General features: G+C 49.2%; 1 protein-coding gene across 3 annotated transcripts in view; it reads right to left on the bottom strand.

Annotated features, from left to right (window-relative positions):
• Positions 1-14,700, bottom strand: part of LOC131438289 (dnaJ homolog subfamily C member 13) — a 56,251-nt gene that overhangs the window by 33,064 nt on the left and 8,487 nt on the right. For all 3 annotated transcript variants that reach the window (XM_058608186.1, XM_058608188.1, XM_058608187.1), the window contains 3 exons: positions 1,438-1,994; positions 1,212-1,380; positions 23-1,150 (listed from right to left, as the gene is read on the bottom strand). In XM_058608186.1, the coding sequence (XP_058464169.1) occupies positions 23-1,150; positions 1,212-1,380; positions 1,438-1,994 (1,854 nt within the window). The remainder of the gene's footprint in view (positions 1-22; positions 1,151-1,211; positions 1,381-1,437; positions 1,995-14,700) is intronic.

Below are 14,700 nucleotides of genomic sequence, written 5' to 3'. Positions count from 1 at the left end.
TGACATTTTTTTTATAACTTACGGGATCTGGTATTGGCCAGTTCGGGAATTTTCTCGTATCACAAAGATGTCGCAAGTAGAAAATATGACAGAATAGCTCATTCTCGAGTTGAGGATAGCTTATCGCCGGGATGGCTAGGTACGGATATCGTGCCATCGAGTGCCCTTTCAACTTGGGTGTGAAGTCGGCGAGGTGCGCAGAAATTTTTTCAATTAACATGCGACGCATCTCTGAGCTCCAAATAACCTCTGGAGTATCAAACTCTCCGAGGAAAGTTTCGGCAAACTTTTCGGCACTATGGTTCTCCAGAAAACATACCATAGCTTCGGGAAGAAGTTGACCCAGAATGCTACGATGCATAATACCTGACTGCGAACTGGTTTCTTCACTACGAAACGCTTGTTTCATATGAGTCATTTTCAGAAATCTTGCGATCGGAAGGATGTTACTACCAGTGTACATCAACATAAAATAAAATACTCCGGTGAGGTAAACTTTGGACATTTCCGGATTGTCTTCCATAATTTGACAAAGAAGTGATGCAACGCGTTCAAGCAAACCCGGATCATGCGTCAAACAAACTTGTACGATATGAGGCAAACAGATGAACTCAGATAGCTTTCGGGAAAGTCGTGGGCCCGGAATGAGAACCGCCTCACCATCTCGCGCCCGACTGGGAAAGAAGCTAGTACACTTGATGAGTATATCCAGCACATGCTGAGCTAATTCTGTTTCGTTGTACAGTGGCGAACCCTTAGCCATTAAACACCATTTTAATTGTGGAATTTGCTGCAAAGAACGCCATCCATCCATACCAACTGCCCAGCAGCGAGTTCTGGGTGTTAGCAAACCTTTGCTCCACAGCTCTTTGAGCTCAGAGAATGTCACTGGGCCGCATCGTTCAGGCTTTTCGTTCTCTCTTTCCACATTGTAATACCAGTCCTTCTCTTCATGTAGTTTCATATTAGGACCAGCCTCGATTACATTCGTTTTCGTATTTGGCATTGCTCGGCCAGTGTGTAAGTGGGCCAGTGTTACCAAATCAACCAGACAGTTAACATGATCAACCAGTGGACGGCAGTTTGATTTGTGAAGCACTAGATTCTTGATTAACCCAATCAGAGCATCGCGAAGGGCTGGCGAAAGGCACTGAATAGACAGAAGAATAGAAGCATTAATGGAAACTAAATGAAATGAACATTTGTCTTACTCGATCTAGCATTTGTAATATGTACGTTATATCACTAAAATAACCGATCTCTTCGTAATACCGTTTGTAGACTTTTGCTAAAGCCTGCAACGAAGTGACCGTCAGCTGATCGTCGTTCAACCTGTTTCGGCATAAAACTCTCCGGTAAAGGGCATTGAACAATTCGATACTGAAATAAACGTTTTAATCAATGATGATTCACTCAATTTAACTTACTTGAACTTACGGATTTTTCACCAAATTTTGAGGCCAATCATCCCTCTCCAACAACAGCCGAATGTAATAATCTCCAATTTTTATTTCATCTGCCAGGCACTGATAATGAACCTCAAACTCCTCGTAGTTCCATGCTACCAGCATACTTCCAGCCAGATCTTTATCGGCATTAAATTGTCGGATTTCGTTCTCCAGAGCCGCCCTCAGTTCCTCACGAGTCTTGAGATTCCAGATCAGATTTGGCATAGCGTGATTCTTGTTGAACTGATAGAAAAAGAGCGGTAGATTGATCACTTCATCGCCGACTTTTTTACGTTGCCGTCTATTTCGCAATACGATTGGTCGGTTTTTCTGAGATTGCTGAATTTTCTCCTGCCGATCTATCAGATTTAAACCCCAATGTTTGATTCCTTCGAGGTGTTTTTCGATCAGATAATTTAGACGTTTGTTTTTATTGGAATGTAGCACAGCCAGTTTTAGATTATCCCGAAAGTTGAGTTTGTCCTCCTCGATGTCTTCTTTCGGCACTGGATCTTCACTTTCTAAAAACGACAATAAGCCAGCAGGCTGAAATAGAAAATTATATCTGTTTACAATTGCACATAAATTTATTTATTAATACTCTTTATTCAATATAACACTTTAACCCTAGGGTCATTCACAGTTTGAATGAAAAGATTATTCACAATTAATTTAACATTGTCAGTTGGAATAAAATGTTTGAAAAACAATTTAAAAAACTTATCTCTGGAAAGCTATCGAAACCCTAAACCTTAAGTTTTCGAGAATTTTTAAAAGAATTTTAAAACCTTTCATTTGCATCTTAGTTTGTAAATATTGATAGAGAAATTTCCGAGAAAATTGAATGCGCATTTTTTCATAGATTTGCCCATATTGCCAGAACCGGAAATCGGATCGGGATAAAATTCAATGGCGATATATGGGACCATAAGACCTTTCATTTGAATCTGAGAAATGTCACACACACACACACATACACACATACACACACACACACACACACACACACACACACACACACACACACACACACACACACACACCATGGGGCAGCAGGGACTATGTCCAAGGTATTTTTTTTTTTTTCATAGATTTGCCCATATTGCCAGAACCGGAAATCGGATCGGGATAAAATTCAATGGCGATATATGGGACCATAAGACCTTTCATTTGAATCTGAGAAATGTCACACACACACACATACACACATACACACACATACACACACACACACACACACCATGGGGCAGCAGGGACTATGTCCAAGGACTTGACGACCCCTCCCCCGGCAACTGCGAGTTGTAGGGTTTGCCTAGGATGCGGTGGGGTTTGGCTGTGGGCTCTGCTAATCCCCTACAAAAAGCTGCATGTATCCGCAAGCAAGTCCTACCAAAGCGATCGTGTGCCGCTCAAAGTGCACAAGCCCAACGGGAGTGCCGACTCGGCACGTTAGGACTAACGCCAGTGAGGTCCTAACTATGGCATACTGGCTACCATACCATCCATGGATACGATACGGTAGATCGGAATATATAGAGAAACTAGGGCTGACAGCTGCGGTATTCTACTCCTTCAGTAAAGCAGGGTGGAACCGGCTTGAAATGGCGAGTAGGCTAATGCCGCAGCTGCCTTCCGTCCCATAAAACCGTGGCAGGCCTTATGGCACGCCGTCTCACTTTCAGCCACCCGGTTGGGATGACTGGGTGGAAGTAGGTTCAGATGCCCTTTTTCCTGATTTGCGCTGATCCGGCTCTGAGCGTAAAGCCAACCCTCGCATGGCCTCACTGCACCGCATAGGTAACCATGGGATCATGATAGCGACTACTTTCGGCTGGGTTTGACGGTAGCCATAAGGGGGACCCATATAAAACATGAGTTCTACATCAACAACAACATCGGCGTCGAGTAAGGAGGTAAACCCTTTCGCAAGAGGGGGTTTGAGGAGATCTCCATCCAGAACGGGTGCGAGAGAGGAGAGCGAGGCAGTAGCTGAGGAGACGAGTGACAGCAATGTCCATGTCAAACCAGCGAACCAGCCTGAGTCCCAGGAGCAAGGGAAGGAAATAATCAAGCCGAGTATGACAGCGGTCATAGATCAACTCGACGCGATTATTGAATTCGCGCAGGAGAAATCCAACATCAGCAAGGAGCTGAAGGCGAACTTGCTGAAGCTACGTAAAGCCGTGAACGTAGCTATAAGGGACCAAGAGGCATTGATAGTGCGGCTAGAGGGTGGCGGAAAGTCGGAGAAGTGTTCTCAAACAGAGCCCTTCACCTTCGATACCGACAAAAAACAGGAGGCGGTCGACTATGCGCTCCGGCTCACGATTGAGCGGAATAAACAGCGCCGGAAACGCGCCAGGGATTCTCCAGGCAGTAAACGCCTGACTCCCAAGGCCAAAAGGAGCAAAGACCATGGCGGAAATGATGGGGCGAAGGAACGTGGCGAGGGGCTCAACCCAAACCTCGGCACTCGAACCCCGGATCCGAGCCATGTAAGCGAACCCGGCGAGAATCCATGGGTGAAGGTCGCGAAGAAGAAAAAGGTCCCAAAAGAGGCCGGGCCCATTCCCGCGAGGAAGGCTAGGGACAAAGGAGAGGCTTTGTTGGTTAAGGCCGACAAAGAAAAGTACGCCGATGTGCTCAAGGCCATGCGGAGCGAGGCAAAGCTAGCCGAGCTTGGCAAAGAGGTTCGCAGCATCCGTCGTACGAAGACGGGAGAGATGCTGCTCGAGCTTAAAAAGGGAGCTCAGGGCGGAACGGAGCTTGTTGCGCTTGCCCAACAAGTCCTGGGCGATACGGCCGAAGTTAGAGCCCTACGTAACGAGGTTGCACTCCAGTGCAAACTGTTGGACGAAATCGCCACCGCAGAAGAACTTGCCATGGCCATCAAGGAGCAAGGAGGCGTGGATGTCTCACGGGAATCCATCCGCATGAGGAAAGGACCACAGGGCACCCAGATAGCTACATTTAAGCTATCGGCCACGGATGCCAATAAGGTCCTCAAAGTGGGCAGGCTAAAGGTCGGATGGTCGGTATGCCCAGTGACCGCTTACCAACCGCCGGTGGTCGACGTGTGCTTCAGGTGTTTCGAACCTGGCCACAAGTCGTGGAACTGCAAAGGCCCAGACCGGAGCAACCTCTGCAAGCGTTGCGGCGGCGAGGGGCACAAGGCGTATGCATGCGAAAGAACGCCACGTTGCATGCTATGCGCGAGCAAGAAGAAGGCCACAAACCACGTCATGGGCGGACCTACTTGCTCAACAAGTGGAGGGAGTAAAACAGCATGCAAGTAGTACAGCTGAACCTAAATCACTGTGCAGCTGGCCAGCAATTGCTGCACCAGTCAGTGACGGAATGGGGCATTGATGTCGCGATTCTTTCGGATCCCTATCACACACCGGTAGATAACGGGAACTGGGTGTCTGACGAAGCCAAGACGGTGGCGATCTTGACGACTGGTCGATACCCAGTGCAAGAGGTGGTGAAAACACAAGCGGAGGGAGTAGCCATAGCTAAGGTAAACGGAGTTTACTATTGTAGCTGCTACGCACCACCGAGATGGTCAATAGACCAGTTCACTCGGATGGTCGACATGTTGACCGCAGACCTGGTGGGTCGGAAGCCGGTGGTGATAGCCGGAGACTTCAACGCGTGGGCAACGGCTTGGGGCAGCCGCTTCACCAATAGGAGAGGACAGACGTTATTGGAGGCCCTCGCCAAGTTGGACGTCGTGTTAGCGAATGATGGACTGAAAAGTACCTTCCAGCGGAATGGAGTCGAGTCGTTTATCGACCTGACTTTCTGTAGTCCCGGCCTAGCTGGAGATCTTAATTGGAGAGTTGATGATGGCTACACCCAAAGCGACCATCTAGCCATTCGCTACACGATCGGCCAATTGGCGAGAAGCACAAGGAGGAGAAATACTCCCAAAACTCTAGCGTGGAAGGTGGCTAACTTCGACCGCGAAACGTTTTGCGCTGCCCTCGAATTAGAGGAGCACAACGCGAACCTGAGAGGGGACGAGTTGGTCGCTATCTTGTCACGGGCGTGTGACGCGACCATGCCTAGAAAGGCTCAACCGAGGACCAATAGACCACCGGTCTACTGGTGGAACGAGTAAATTGCACGCCTTCGCGCATCCTGCCTCAGGGCTAGAAGAAGGATGCAAAGAGCTCGATCAGCGGAGATGAGGATGGAGAGGAACACGGCGTTCAAAGCGGCGAAGCTAGCACTAAACAAGGCCATCAGCGCAAGCAAAAGAGCCTGTTTCGACAAGCTATGCGAGGGAGCCAACTCCAACCCATGGGGCGATGCCTACAGGATGGTGATGGCCAAAACGAGAGGGGCGCTAGCACCCCCTGAACGTAGTCCGGCGAGGTTGAAGGAAATCATAACGGTTCTCTTTCCCCACCACGACACGTCCCCCTGGCAGCCAGCTCCGCTACCAGCGAATGAAGTCGTAAAGGTGACGAACGAGGAGTTGCTCACTGCGGCGAGATCGCTCGATACAAAGAAAGCCCCGGGGCCAGACGGTATCCCGAACGTGGCTCTAAAGGCGGCTATAATGACAAAACTGGACACGTTCAGGGAGGTCATACAGAGATGTCTGGACGAGCGTATGTTCCCAGACATTTGGAAAAGACAAAGGTTGGTACTATTACCGAAACCTGGGAAACCCCCAGGGGATCCTTCGGCGTATAGACCAATCTGTCTGATAGACACTGTGGGTAAGCTCCTTGAGAAAATCATCCTCAACAGGCTAGCCCCCTTCATAGAGGAGGCAGGAGGACTGTCCAGTCAACAGTACGGGTTCCGCAGAGGCAGGTCGACGGTGGACGCCATAACATCGGTGGTAACCACGGCGGAGGTAGTTATACAGCGCAAACGACGAGGGATCCGCTACTGTGCGGTAGTAACGCTAGACGTCAAGAACGCGTTCAATAGTGCTTGCTGGGCAGACATTGCTGATTCCCTACTTCGACTAGGAGTACCGGAAGGGCTGCACAAGATTCTGGAAAGCTACTTCCAGAACCGAGTATTGCTCTACGAGACCGACGAAGGCACACGTAGCACTCCAATCACGGCTGGAGTACCACAGGGATCTATCTTGGGCCCGATCCTGTGGAATATAATGTACGATGGAGTACTGAGGTTGAGGCTCCCTCCGGGTGTCAAGATAGTCGGGTTCGCGGACGACGTCACGCTGACAGTCTACGGCGAATCCATCGAAGAGGTCGAACTGAGTGCATCACACTCAATTTGCTTGGTGGAGGACTGGCTGCGTAGCAGGAAACTGCAACTCGCGCACCACAAAACAGAGGTGATGGTGGTAAACAACCGCAAATCGGAACAGGAGGCGCTGGTACATGCCGGAGATTGCGTGATCCCCTCCAAGAGATCACTGAAGCAATTGGGTGTGATGCTTGACGACAAACTCAGTTTCAGCAAGCACGTTGAATACGCCTGCAAGCGCGCATCAACAGCGATCGCGGCGCTCTCCCGTTTGATGGCCAACAGCTCGCCTGTGCGCTCCAGTAAACGAAGGTTACTGGCAGGAGTGGCAGTTTCGATCCTCAGGTACGGCAGCCCGGTATGGGCGTCGGCACTAAATGTGGAACGCAACGCACAGATGCTGGAGAGTACGCATAGACTGATGTGTCTTCGCGTAATCAGTGCATACCGCACTGTATCGAGGGATGCGGCCTGCGTGGTTGCAAGCATGATGCCTATCGGTCTGATAGTGAAGGAAGACGCGGAGCGCTACAGCATGCGAGGAGACAGGAACGCCCGTAGGGCCTTCAAAGCCGCTTCTCTACGCAGATGGCAACAAGAGTGGGACAGCTCAACCAAGGGCAGGTGGACACATCGGCTCATACCTAGGGTCTCGAGCTGATTAGATAGACCTCACGGAGAAGTGAACTTCGGCCTGACGCAATTCCTCACAGGCCACGGGTGCTTCAGATGGTACCTCCACAGGTTCGGCCACGCGCATCCCCTGTATGTCCTGGCTGCCCAGACGAGATCGAGACGGCTGAACACGTCTTGTTCGCATGTTCCCGTTTCGCGGCTCAAAGGAGTGAGCTACTGGAGGCATGCGGCAGGGACACCACACCGAAAACCTGATCCAGAGAATGTGCCACTGCGTAGAGAACTGGAACGCAGTGTCGACCGCGGCATCCCAAATTGCGGGCATATTGCAGCGGAAATGGAGTGCGGATCAACGCGTACCGTAGTAGGCTCAAGAGGGATCAGCGAATAAACGTCGGTCCGGGAGAACCTTCTTCGTCGGGAAGCTCTTCGTCGGAGTAGTCTAGATCCATCGTCGGGGACTAGACGAGTAGTACGTAAAACTGCTAGGATCGTCGGGGCGCCAGTGAACCGGAAGCTATCCTCCAACCGGAATCACTGGATCGACCCAGGCATCCTCTCGGTCGGGCGTTGACGGGTATCGAAAGCGTCGGTTTCGGGAGGGCCTCCTTCGTCGGGGAACTCTCCGTCGGTGTAGGCTACATCCTTCGGCGGGGGCTAGTCGAGTAGCCGCCACAACACCGATTCGAGTCGTCGAGGCGCCAGCGAACCGGAAGCCATGCTCCAACCGGAATCGCGGGACCGACCTCGGCACTCCATCGGGTGTCCCGTGTGGTGTAAGAGACTCGGTGTCGGGAGATTCTCCTTCGCCGGGGAAATCTCCGTCGGAGTAGTCTAGATCCTTCGTCGGGGACTAGACGAGTAAATCGTGGTGTAATACCGCTAGGATCGTCAGGGCACCAGTGAACCGGAAGCTATCCTCCAACCGGAATCACTGGACCGACCCAGGCATCCTCTCGGTCGGGCGTTGACGGGAATCGAAAGCGTCGGTTTCGGGAGGGCCTCCTTCGTCGGGGAACTCTCCGTCGGTGTAGGCTAGATCCTTCGGCGGGGGCTAGTCGAGTAGCCGCCACAACACCGATTCGAGTCGTCGAGGCGCCAGCGAACCGGAAGCCATGCTCCAACCGGAATCGCGGGACCGACCTCGGCACTCCATCGGGTGTCCCGTGTGGCGTAAGAGACTCGGTGTCGGGAGATTCTCCTTCGCCGGGGAAATCTCCGTCGGAGTAGTCTAGATCCTTTGTCGGGGACTAGATAAGTAGATCGTCGCGTGATACCGATAGGATCGTCCGAGCGCCAGTGAACCGGAAGCCACGCTCCAACCGGAATCATTGGATCGACTTAGGCATCCTTTCGGTCGGGTCGTAGACGCGTACCGTAAGCGTCGGTTCGGGAGGACTTCCCTCGTCGGGGAACCCTCCGTCGGTGTAGACTAGATCTTTCGGCGGAGACTAGTCGAGTAGTTCCGCGACGTAGCATCAGTTTTGGGTCGTCGAGGCGCCAGTGAACTGGAAGTTACCCTCCAGCCGGCATCACTGGACCGACCTCGTCATCCAACTGGTCGATCCCTCGAGAGCAGGATGCTGATCCCCATTCTGCATAAAACTGGGGAGGGTGCTGTGAGCACCAATAGCCTTCCACCCCGAAGTAATACCTAGCGGTGGTGCCGGGGAGGTAGGGTTGGAGATCCAAGGTGTTTTAGTGGGTAGTTCCAATCAACAGTTGGGTAGTCCTGTGGAGAGTCCCACACTCCGTGCGTAAATGCATTTCACCTTGTAAAAAAAAAAAAACACACACACACACACACACCACAAGGGGCAGCAGGGACTTTTTCCAAGGGCTTGACGACCCCTCCCTCGGCAACTGCGAGTTGCGGGGCTTGTCTAGGATGTGGTGGGGTTTGGCAGTGGTCTCTGTTGAACTTCTATAAAAAGCTGCATGTATCCGCAGACAAGCCCTTCCTAACGACCGTGTGCCGCTCAAAGCACACAAGCCCTGCGGGAGTGCCCATCGACACATCAGGATTAATATCAGTGAAATTCTGATTATGGTATACTGGTCATGGCGTACATCAACGGACAGGATTTTTTTCGGTTTATGGATAGGATATGACGACTTTGGGCTGACAGTCGTGCTGTTCTGCTCCCTCAGTAAGGAAGGGTGATATCGACTTGAAATGGCGAGTAGGATAACAGTACGGCTGCCTCCGTCCCGGTAAAACCTTGGCAGGAATTCGGATACGTTCGATACCCGTACATCAAGCATGATGAGTACTAGGCTCGGATGTAACATTCCCGACTTACGCCGATCCGGCTCTGAACGCGGTTCTCACGAGGGGCCGTGTCAAGCCTAGCATGACCTCACTGCTTGCATAGATAACCATGGGATCACAGAAGGCAACTAGTTACTTCGGGTGGAGATAGCGGTCCGAAGGGGGGACCCTGGAAAATGGAAGAGAGCATTAATCAAAAGGAAGTTGGAACGATGAATCCGTTCGCCAAAGGCGGTTTATCGAGATCTCCGCCCCTGCAAAACCAAACCAGTCTCGTGATAAGGAGCAACAGAAGTTGCAGCAGCAGTCACAGCAGCAGCAGCCGCAACAGCAGCAGCCGCAACAGCAGCAGCCGCAACAGCAGCAGCCGCAACAGCAGCAGCCGCAACAGCAGCAGCCGCAACAGCAGCAGCCGCAACAGCAACAGCCGCAACAGCAGCAGCCGCAACAACAGCAGCCGCAACAACAGCAGCAACAGATGCACCAGCCAAAGCAGAATGTGTTGAACAAAACAATGCAGAAGCCGAGAGTACTAGAAGCGAAAAGTTTAGTGGATGAGCTCCATAGTTTCATGGACGCAAAGAACAACATCCACAAAGAAATTAAGGAGATGGTCCACAGAATTCGGAAGGCGGTAGTATCGGCCGTCAAAGAGTACGAAACGATAGTAGAACGAGCAAACACAGCGGAACGTATATTAACATCCACTAAAGTTGCCGCTATCATGAGTTCTCTGAAGCAGGGAGGCACCAGTGCAGCTCCGGTGAGCTCAACGAAACAAGGGAAAGAGGGGGTTGCTGGGGTGGATAATGTCTCTGCTTCCATTACTCCAAAGAGGCCAAGAACATCTCCAGGAGACGAGAGACCAGGCGATTCCAAGAGACCCATACGCTTAGACGAGGACTCCGCTGATGAGGCGGATGAGCAAAAGGAAGGATAGAATACTGTTGCTGGCCGGAAAACAGAGAAAAAAAAGAGTCAGCAAAAGCGAAAGGAGCGGAGAAAATTGGAGCAGAAGGAGAAAGAAAAGTCTGTGCCTCGTCAAAGGACTATGACGTACGCAGCAATCCTCAAGAAGGTCAGAGAGAACCCGGAGGCGCACGCAAAAAGGAGAAATGCTTTTCGAGTTGAAAAAGGACCCTACGTTCGACAGCTCGACCATGAAGAAGCTCTAGACTAAATCGTTGGGTGAAGGAGCTCTATGCCCGGAAACGATGATTATATGCAAGGACCTAGACGAGGTCACCTCAGCAGAGGAGCTAAGCGGTGCACTTAAGACACAGTGCAACCTGGGCGACGTGCAAATTATGATCCGTCTAAGAAAAGCATATAGTGGCACACAGACCGCGTTGATTCGTCTACCAACAATTGCTGCTAACACACACACACACACACACACACACACACACACACACACACACACACACACACACACACACACACACACACACACACACGGACATTTGCTGAGTTCGCCGAACTGAGTGGAATGGTATATGCGGGCCTCGTTTCAAAAGTCGGTTTTTAGTGATATTATAGCCTTTCTTTATAGAATCATGATTCAGGTCCAGAGTCTTAGTTTTACCTTTTGAAACTGTATTTTGAAACATTAAAATCTGAAACTAAATTCCAAACCTTAAATTATGTTCAGAATTTATATGGATCAGAATTCAAGTTTTGAATTTAGTTTCGAGTTCTGTTCCTTACACAGGCTTTACTTCAATAAGAAGATCAGTTTTTGGTATTGTTGGTGGAAGGTCATCACCACAACTTCCAGTCCCGTCTAACGCACAAAAAGAAATGTTCGATCTTTGTCTGGATGGACCACGAGTTTCTTTCACTGATGACCTCATGATCTATCATACCATCCGCAGCTCAGAAGATGCGGCATTTCTTCAACGGCAATTGGAAATCTTTGCGAATTGGTGCAAAATTAATCATATGATAGTGTAGATCGATACTTAGTGGACTGTAAGCTTTATTGAGAACGGGAAAATTCTTTCTATTGGTCGCCTAAAAAAACACGCGTCTGTTTCTCTAGACAATGCAATTACAAGTGCGTCATTTATTTTGATAGAAAATATAGAAGCGAAAAATACATGTGTATGTGTTTCTGTTTTTCACCCGCAGTAGGGATGTGCAATCCATCGAACATTCTCCCCGGCGTTGAAATAATTATTTCAAACCTTCTTCTGGTCGAGGGGCAGCAAGCATACTTCCGTTACAGCGCGCTTAAACTCTCCTCCATTAGCTATTCTCACAGTAACAACGCGCGTCACGCTGTCATTTCCAGGATGCACAGCGACGATCCTTCCAAGAGGCCATTGAAACGGTGGTGCATTCTGGTCCACGAGTAGTACCAATGAACCCACATTTATCTCGTTCGTCTTATGCCATTTCGATCGATTCTGGAGCTCTGGCAGATACTCCGCAGTCCACCGTTTCCAGAAGTGCTGCAACATTGTCTGCACCAGCTGCCATCTCGAAAGAGTGTTTTCCTTTAGATGCAAGTAAGATGGTTCAGCTACTGCTTGCATCTCACGGCCGACTAAGAAGTGAGCAGGTGTTATAGCTGTATAGTCGCTGGGGTCGTCTGAGGACGGTGCTAAAGGCCGAGAATTTAACACAGCTTCAATTTGAGTCAACGTAGTGTACAGTTCCTCGTATGTCAGCCTTCGATCACTGACAATCCGTTTGAGATGATATTTAACCTGCTTTACTCCAGCTTCCCAAATACCTCCGAAGTGCGGGCTGCGCGGTGGTATGAAAGACCAATCGATGCCTTTGTTAGTACAATATGACGTTATCTTTCGGGTAGCAGACTGGTTCTGAAACAAAAGCCACAACTCATGTAGCTCAGTTTTAGCTCCTACAAAGTTAGTAGCATTATCGGAGTAGATTGATCTCGGACATCCGCGTCTACTGATGAAACGTCTCAGAGCAGCAAGGAATGCATCCGTCGTTAAATCGGAAACAAGTTCCAAATGTATGGCACGAGTCTGCATACATACAAACAAGCTCACGTAGGCTTTCGTATACTGAGGTTTACGGGTGGTAGAGAGTGACTTCACCCAGAACGGTCCAGCATAATCTACGCCGGTGTTAGCGAACACAGGCGCCGGTCGTATACGATATGACGGCAAATCACCCATCAATTGTGTTGTCTTCAAGGGATTCGCCTTAAAACATGTTATGCAATTCCGAATCACCTTACGAATTGTGGTTTTCACGTTTAATGGCCAGTAGCGTTGTCTTATTATTGCTAGCAAACCTTTCTGACCGATGTGTAGATTCTCTAAGTGCATGTGTCGAACAAGTGATTCAGTGATCGGATGTCTGGCTGGTAACAACATCTGGTGGCGACTATCGTACGGCACAAACGCTCGCTTGATTCGTCCTCCAACTCGCAGAATTCCATCTTGCGGATCAAGGAAGGCTTTCAATCCGTTGAGACGATGTTTCGTATTGACACCATCTGTCAATGCTAATATTTCTTGCTGGAATGTTTCGCGTTGTACCAGTCGTACTATTAACAATAGGGCCTTCTGCATTTCTTCAGCAGTAAGTAAACCCTTCAAAACTGTCTTCCTCTTGGATATAATATACATCGTAAAGCGTACTAGGTAGGCGACACTGCGTACGATCTTATTAAAACTGCTTACCTTGTCAAAAATCGACATTCGTTTAGAAGAATCGGTTATCGTCAGCATTATCCCAGCTCGCAATTCTGGTAATTGATCATCAGTAATTTCGGTGCTCTCGATTGTTACGGTATTTGAACAATTGAATGATAGCGGACCCATCCACCACATCTTTGAGTCGACTAAAAGCTTTGGCTGTTCTCCCCGAGATAACAAATCAGCGGGATTCGAATGAGAAGGAATGTAATTCCAGATACAATTCGAAGTTAATCGTTGAATTTCGCTTACTCGATTTGAAACGTAAGTGTGTAGCATGTGTGGAGATTTTTTAATCCAAGCAAGTACTATTTTTGAGTCACTCCAGAGATGTACCAACTCGAAATCTAATTCACTAGCATCTAAGAGCTTATCGATCAGTCTGGCGAGCAGCAGAGCAGCAAGTAGTTCTGCACGAGGGGTTGTGATGGCCTTCATTTTTGTTCCTTTCTTTGGTAGTATGCGTGACTTACTACAAATTAATTTCATTTGGACAGAACCGTTTGTCTGAATCGTGCGTACGTAAAGGCACGCTCCATATGCCAAATCGGAGGCATCCGCGAACCCGTGCAATTCCAACCTTGTAACATCTTTGCAAGAGACCCATCTTGGCAATTTCATCTCATTCAGGATAGTCATTTCGTTTCGAAAGTTTCGCCACTTTTTGCCTATGGTAAGAGGAACTGGATCGTCCCAATCAATCTGCAGCTCACCTACTTCCCGTAAAATCAGCTTCGCGGTTGTAATTACTGGACCAAAAAGGCCCAGCGGGTCAAATATTTTAGCCAGCTGGCTTAATAGCTTCCTACGGGTAACATCGTTTGAATTGTCATAATCTGGAACGGTAACAGAAAACCAATCTTCCATTGGATTCCACGTCATGCCCAAAGTTTTTACTATTATTTTCGGATTGTCGTCAGCGACTTCGAAATCATTTCCTCGAAGTTCTTCAGGAACATCTCGAACAATTTCTGGATGGTTAGCGCACCACTTGTGAGCACTGAAGCAGCCCTTTGCCAGAAGGTCCTTCACATCACGTTGAAGTTGACATGCCTTTGATAATGTATCAGCTCCTGTCAGAATATCGTCCATGTACGTTCCCTTATCGATTACCATGGCGGCTTCCGAGAACTCGTCCTTGTGATCAATTGAAACTTGCTTCAGCGCCATTGTTGCTTGAAACGGCGATGAGCCCAAACCATATGTAACTGTTTGCAGCTCTCGAATCGTTAACGGATCGTTCTCGTTGTATCTCCAAAAGATGCGTTGATACTTCGTGTCCTGTGGGTGGATTCTTACTTGCCGAAACATCTTCGGAATATCCAGTGTGAAAACGTATTGAAATCCTCGAAAACGTAGTAGAATTGCGAACAGGTCGTTTTGTATGGTTGGTCCAGTCATTAGAATGTCGTTAATCGAAACGCCTGTTGAA

Source organism: Malaya genurostris, chromosome 3 (genome assembly GCF_030247185.1).
Source record: "Malaya genurostris strain Urasoe2022 chromosome 3, Malgen_1.1, whole genome shotgun sequence".
Taxonomy (NCBI): Eukaryota; Metazoa; Arthropoda; class Insecta; order Diptera; family Culicidae; genus Malaya; species Malaya genurostris.
This window is presented reverse-complemented; position numbering and strand designations above follow the sequence as displayed.